Below are 7175 nucleotides of genomic sequence, written 5' to 3' on the forward strand. Positions count from 1 at the left end.
ATATATACAATTGCACATATTTATAAGATGTACAATTGTGTATCCCAAAAAATAAAAAAAAAATCTATTATTTTAACTAATGCCATGTCTGGAGACGTATGTTAAAGGGTGTGTCAGAAAATCACGACTCTTATTAATATTATGTTATGATTCATCTAAACATGACCTTAACATTTGATAGGCATACACGAGTGAAGTGAAAAGAGATGATTTTAGTAAGTTCGATCGTATGTACCTAAGGTCGAGGATTGAAACCTTTCTCTTATACTTCACACGTCACATGTGGGTTAAGAAAATTATAAAAAGAAGATATTTTAGGCTTTAATCTTTTTGGATTGTGAGGTACATAGCATGTGTTGAGTTGTGGGGACTCGATTTTAACCATCATTACTACCTATGAGATTGCAAAATCGCGTCTTTAAAGGGAGGAAAAAAGATTCGTTTTGCCGTCGACATGGTTAGATGTAAATTTACACATTTAATGACGTGGCAGCTTTTGCACGGTTTTCATCAAACTAGTTGTCCATGGACCAACATTGCATTACGATTTACGACTACGTACAGTCGAAGTCGGTGCGAGTCAAAGAAAACTGTGGTCTAGGGTTAAATCCGTTAATTTTCCCAAAATTAAGACTAACTATAAACATCCATAGTTCAATTAATTAAGATAACAAAACAGAAAATTTGACTTAAATTTCACAGTGTGAGAGAGAGAGAGAGAGAGCCATAGCCATCATTTCAGCTCCAATTTTTTACTCTCTTTTTGTTTACTTTTTGAACCAAAACATAGAAGAGAGAGAAAGAGAAAAATAAAAAAGAACAAAAAAAACCAGAAGAACTGAGTCGAAACAGAGTGAGTAGGAAGTGTAGAACAACCAGTTTGAACTTAAGAGAGAGAGAGAGAGAGAGAGAGAGAGAGAGAGATGGAGAGAGAAGAAAAAGGTGAAGCAGAAAAGCAGGAATTTTTAGGATTAAAGTTAAAACGCGGGATTTTGGTAGGGAAAAGAGGGGGGCCTTGCACTCCAGTACCCACATGGAAACTTTCTGCTGATCATGAGGGATGTGCGCAGGATAGCACCACCATTAAAGCTCCCCTCACGATATCTTCCAACGTTTCTGCTAGAAAGCTAGGTGCCAACCTCTGGGAGATTCAACACCTCCCTCTTGCTAAAATGAACCGGGGGAATCTCAGGATTCGTCACCACAGAGAAAAGGGTAGTCTTGATCTTCCCTCACATTTGGCCGATCCTTCTCACAGTCCTCCTCACCAGGTACCCACTCAACACAACCTTCTAGTTTTTATTTTTATTTTTATTTTTAAATTATTATTTTAGTTTTTTAAATTATCATTTTTGTTTCATATATGGGTTTTTGCTGTTAATGTGTTTTTTTTTTTTGGTTGTAAATTGTAATTGTAAGTAAAAAAAAATTGAAGATTTTTGGGTTCTTTGGTTGATGGGTTTCTTTCTCTCTCTCTCTCTCTCTCTCTCTCTTTTCCTGGTGGGTAATTAAGCTTTTTTAGGTTTTTACCTATCACCCACTCAACTATCTACCATCTAGTGTTTTATTTTATAATTATTATTTTAGCTTCTTTTATGGGTTTTTGATGTTAATGTTTTTTTTTTTTTTTTTGGTTGTAAATTGTAATTGTAAGAATTTTTATTTTTTTTTGAAGTTTTTTGGGTGGGTAATACAAGGTTTTTACATGCTTGTCTTGTGTTCTTGTTGGTTTTTATTAGTTTTCCATCCATTTGGTTTCTTTTGTTGATTAATGCCTCTTGTTCATTAAAAACTAGTCCTTATTGCTTGATCGTTTCACGGTTATTTTTTTAAAAGCTCTGATATGATTTTGGTTATAGGCTGTGTATGTTTTATCATATTCATGGGTTCATCTGGTTTTGCATGTTTTGATCTTATTCTTAGTTTTTGATTTTTATGTTTTTTTTTTCTTTTCTTTTTCAATCATATATGTGATTTTGTTATTTACATTTGCCTGGTTTATAAGGTCCTTCGCTTCCTATTTTTACTCATCTTAGTATGCTTCTACTATTGATCCACATTTTTTACCCTCTTTAGGTGAGCATTTAAGCCATTGTGTTTGTGTGGAATTAGGGTAAACTTTATCATAGAGGGTTGTCGTGGATCTTGTTTTCATGGGATTAAGTTCTATCAAGTCCCATAATTCTTCAAATATAAAGTTTAGGTTTCACATTCTATGCTAGGGGAAATCACTTGTTGATTTTTAGTGGCTGCCCAATTTTTTTCCAAATCTTCCAGATAAGTTCTTAATGTTTTTTTTTTGATAACCCATAAGTTCTTAATGTTATATGCCAGTTGGTTTATGTTGGAACTGCAATGTCATTTTAGTGGAAAAGAAGGTATCGATTGTTCTTTAAGGGAGCGTTGTAGGCCTAAAAATGGGATACTAAATCCTATATTGGGCTTTCGGGTTGTGTGCTTTCCGAAATGTGTCCCTTTATTGTGCAATCCAAAATTCTGGAGTTGCTTGAGCCATATATATGATATGAGGGATGTTATACTAAGCAATACTACGGGCCTGAGAACTTTGAAACTATATGAGTTGGGGATTTTCTCTTTGCTGACTAATTTTATTTTGTTTCAAATATCAGCCGGCAAGTGCAAGTAGTTTGAGAAGGCATGTGGCAGCATCACTAATGCAGCACCATCAATCTATCGAAAGGAATGGTCGTGCTCTACAGCCGGTATCTCCTGCAAGTTATGGTAGTTCGATGGAGGTAAACATTCCCATTTTGTGTGCGCGCGCGTGGGTTTTCCCTTCTTTGATAAGTAACGGTTTTTATTAAAACAATGAAGGATAGAAAGAAAACATGCAAAATGTGTGGTGAACCTTAATCTGAATCTAATTCTTGGTTTTGCATCCAAACTCCTTCATAGCTAACACTTTCATGGAGTCTAGTACACTGTACACCTTGAACAAGCCTGAGTTGACCCAGACAAATTCAGAATTCACTGTACTTGGGTCAAGAATTCATTGAAATAATCTACCAATTTATTGAAGTATGTAGAGGATACTGAATCTAAGACAGGTTTTCCTACATGTAGACAATGATTAGTTATGCCAACCCTGAGATTGCAAATTGGTGATCAGATTGGCTATTCTAAGGGCGTGCCTTATACAGAGTGTAAATTGGATATTGTGATACCCCTCAAGAAGTGCAAGTCAGCTAGGAAAAATATGACTCAGTGTCCCCACTACTTGTAATCCATTCTCTATGTATAAAGAGTATATATAAGGAATATCCCCTACATATGGTGAAAAAAGAACAATATACTAAAATCGGTAAATCATATATTTTCTTAAATATCTCCTACTTAGCTTGGGATTTCAAATTAATATGTGGGCATAGCTGTGATTGACAACATTCTCATAACAAGAATGGAGAGGTAAAGCTGTCATTTTGTAACTATGGGCGACCTTAATTATGGAAGAATAGGCCTCAAGGATGAACTTGGGAGTTGAATAAGGATTAAAATCTCTATGCATATTCCTACGTGTAGTCTTCCATCACTTATCATCTAGTCGGTCACTAATTGTATTAGTCTTTGGCCCTCCTTATTTAATTACTCTCAAAACCCACTCCCATTAGGAAGCAATTCACTTCTATTTACGTGAGTCACAACTTTGCATTTATTTTTTATTTTTTACAGGTTGCACCTTATAATCCGCCTATCACTCCTACAAGTTCTGTGGACCTCAAGGCAAGGTTTGGAGAATCGGGCTATAACCTTAAAACATCTACCGAGTTACTAAAAGTGCTGAATAGAATTTGGAGACTTGAAGAACAGCACACATCAAATATATCTTTGGTCAAAGCTCTAAAGATGGAGCTTGACCATGCACGGTCCCGGATCAAAGAGCTACTGCAAGAGCAGCAATCGGACCGGCATGAAATGGATGATCTAATGAAGCAAGTCGCAGAAGACAAACTCGTTAGGAAAAGCAAGGAACAAGATCGTGTCAAAGCTGCAGTTCAATCTGTGAGGGATGAGATAGAAAATGAGAGGAAGTTGAGAAATAGATCAGAGAGTCTACACCGAAAGGTAGCTCGAGAACTCTCTGAAGTGAAGTCTGCGTTCTCAAAGACTTTGAAGGATCTTGAAAGAGAAAGAAAAGCACGTGCGCTAATGGAAGACCTCTGTGATGAGTTTGCTAAGGGAATCAAAGAGTACGAACAAGAGGTGCGGACCTTGAAACATAGGTCCGAGAAGGATCATTGTGTTAAAGATGATCATGATCGGTTGATACTCCATATTTCTGAAGCGTGGCTTGACGAGCGTATGCAATGTGATATTGCAGAAAGGAACACGGTGGTGGACAAGTTGAGTTTTGAAATCGAAACTTTCCTTCAAGCTAAACGATCTGGTAAATCTAAGAATACTACAGATATCTCGCTCCAAAAACATCCCAAAAAGGACGGTAACTTACGTCGGCATTCTCTTGAGTCCATCCACTTTCATGAGGCTGTAAGTGCTCCTCGAGATGTGGATGATGAAGACGACTCTGCTGGTAGCGATTCTCATTGTTTTGAGATAAACAAGAATACGGTTGACAAAGAAAGCAATGATTGCTCTAGACCACATGGTTTGGAAACTGTAGAAGATCATCTTGAAGAGATAAGGAAATTTAATTCGGCAAAGAAAAAGGTTGGGACCCGCGAAAGGATCAAGAATCGCAATCCATCCAGTATGCAAGTACAGTTCGAGGAACAGATGACTCGGGCCATGTCTTGTAATGGAAACAAAATCCAACTCACTGATAAAGAACATGGGAAAGGAGGGGAAGAGGCATACCCTGTTGAAATGAGCATTTCCCATAAGTCGGGAAACTGTGAGATCACACAAGAGGGAAGCCATGAAAGGAAAGGTAAACGGGATGGGACCCATGGATCAAACTCAAGCCATGTGATTGATAGCTTAATCAGAAATCACATTCGCCCCGAGAATGATGGCAGAGAAGATTCGTGTGGTTACTCTTCTGCATGGAGGGGTCATCCTAGTCCTGTACAGCAATGGATATCGAGATTTGCATCCCCAGACCTTGAGATATCTGAATCTTCTTCAAAATGGGCAAAAGGCTTAAAGGAGAATACTTTGCATGCGAAGCTGATTGAAGCGAGACTAGAGGGCCAGCACTCTCGTATAAAAGCTTCCAAGGGTTCATCTTAGGTTAATGGCTCTGAATTTTATCGTCAAATATTAGCTCACATGGTCAGAAAACTCGTGGTTTTTGTGAATACTGGCCAAGGTACTTCACTCTCTAGCTTGGAATTGTTGTTGTGCTATGTTTTCTATATGCCCAGTAACTTTTCTTCCGTAATTTTGGGATTTAAATCTGTAAATGAGAAATGTACTATTCTTATTACATGGTTACATGGATCATACTCAAAATCAAGTCTGAAGGAAAAGTTTCTAATAAATTTTTGTTCTCTTCTTAGTCTTTGTTAGAGGATGACTTCTGTTTGATACACTTCAACTTGTAAGATTGCTGTCTTTTGAGTTTTTCGAATTCGAAGAAACTGCTTCTTTTGGAAGTTTGTAACAGCTGCCTCAAGACTAGTGCAAATTTGGGAGTTCTAGACGTCCTGAGAGAAACCCATGACTTCTTAATTCCAGCTGGACTGTAAGAAAATGCTGTTCGATGCCTTGGTAACTATATATTTCGAATGAGTCGTGCTGGAGTGACCTCAAGATTGTACCCCATATCACACTTTCCTGACGTGGAAGATTCACGTTAGGAAAGTGCGATATGAGGTAGGTCACTAAAGCATTATTCATTTCGTAGATAGTGGCATTAAGGAAGATCAATCAATATATGAAAGAGCTTCATATTGCTTTACACCTATTTGGAATTCCATTATCACAAGATACATTGGCATGGGAATTGGCCAGCTCTCTACTTAAAAAGTATGCCAAACAATTGTGCCAATCTGACATCATGCCCGTAATACACAAGAGGGGTCTCTATCGTACGATACTTGTCAATGTGCACCACCCACTAATATACCTGACCTCCCCCATATAAGGAAAAAAGAAAAGAAAACAAGTTACAAGTAGCCTACAAAAACAAACAAAACTAACTACGAATCACAAAGAATATCCCATCTGAACACAAAATCCTGAAAAGAAACCTTAAAATCGATGCTCAACTTGGACCAAAGATAAAGTAGTAAATCTCTAAAAATACTGCTTGTGTTGTAATTTCCTTATTTTGGAACATGTTAGAATTTATCTATTTCTATAAATCCCAAACAATAGCCGATGGAAGAATAGCCCAAAAATGTCTTTTTTCTAAGAGAAAATATGAAAATCAATGTCTTGTAAATTGTTAGTTTCCCGGTGTGATGCCTGAAAAGCATACCTGCCCTTGATTTGTCTTTGCTAGGCCTTATCAATTAGGTGCCACCTAATTGGAATGTCATGAATTTTCTAGACAGATAAAAATGCCTTGTGGAGGCCGATCCCAAAGCTCCATATCCCAAAGAATGAGGGTTGGTTATCCAAAGCCAAGCAGACCTTTTAAGTAAAACAAATGTTTAATTGGTGCCATACATCTCAAATTAGCTGATTTGAAGATTTCTCTAACTATCAACAGAGATGATGTATCTAAAAATTCACATAGACTTGGGTTAGGACATGGTTTAAAAACTTGACCGAGACTAGATGGCTCGGGTCTGGAAGGCAATTGGGCAAAATAGTTAATGTAATCGAGTTGTTTGAGGTTGACTTGAAATCATAGTCACCAAGTCTGAGTACAAGTTTAGAACGGGCAAGGGAAAACTTCAGAAAAAATGGATAAAAAGAAAAAGAAAAGAGAAAATAGAGGGAAAAAAATGATATTTATTAAAAATTATGAAAAAAATATGTATTCATCATGTAAAATATAATGCATTAGCCAATTTATTTTAAGTATAATATATTTTTGAGCGAAAAAATATTATTAAATATCTATGTATGATAATATGTCCCCACACATATAAAAAAAGTCTAACCATTAATGTATCTTTTGAGCAAAATAAAATACTATTAAAAAACAAATACAGCATTAAACATTACCATCCAATCCTACATTAAACAATGAACCGAAGTACAAGCAACCATAAGACCATAGAAATTAATCCTAGAAATGCAAAAAT

At 36.6% G+C, this 7175-nt stretch overlaps 1 protein-coding gene across 1 annotated transcript; it reads left to right on the top strand.

Moving 5' to 3' along the window:
• Nucleotides 1–745: 745 nt before the first annotated feature.
• LOC147389887 (uncharacterized protein At5g41620-like) lies at nt 746–5471 on the top strand. The gene is made up of 3 exons (XM_086418923.1): nt 746–1271; nt 2631–2756; nt 3691–5471. Exons 1-3 carry the CDS (start codon nt 924–926, stop codon nt 5206–5208), a joined length of 1992 nt encoding a protein of 663 aa, XP_086275049.1. The 5' UTR covers nt 746–923; the 3' UTR covers nt 5209–5471.
• The last annotated feature ends 1704 nt before the right edge of the window (nt 5472–7175 follow it).

The sequence above is a fragment of the Akebia trifoliata genome, chromosome 12 (assembly GCF_017979445.1).
Source record: "Akebia trifoliata isolate Shusen 1 chromosome 12, ASM1797944v1, whole genome shotgun sequence".
Lineage (NCBI taxonomy): Eukaryota > Viridiplantae > Streptophyta > Magnoliopsida > Ranunculales > Lardizabalaceae > Akebia > Akebia trifoliata.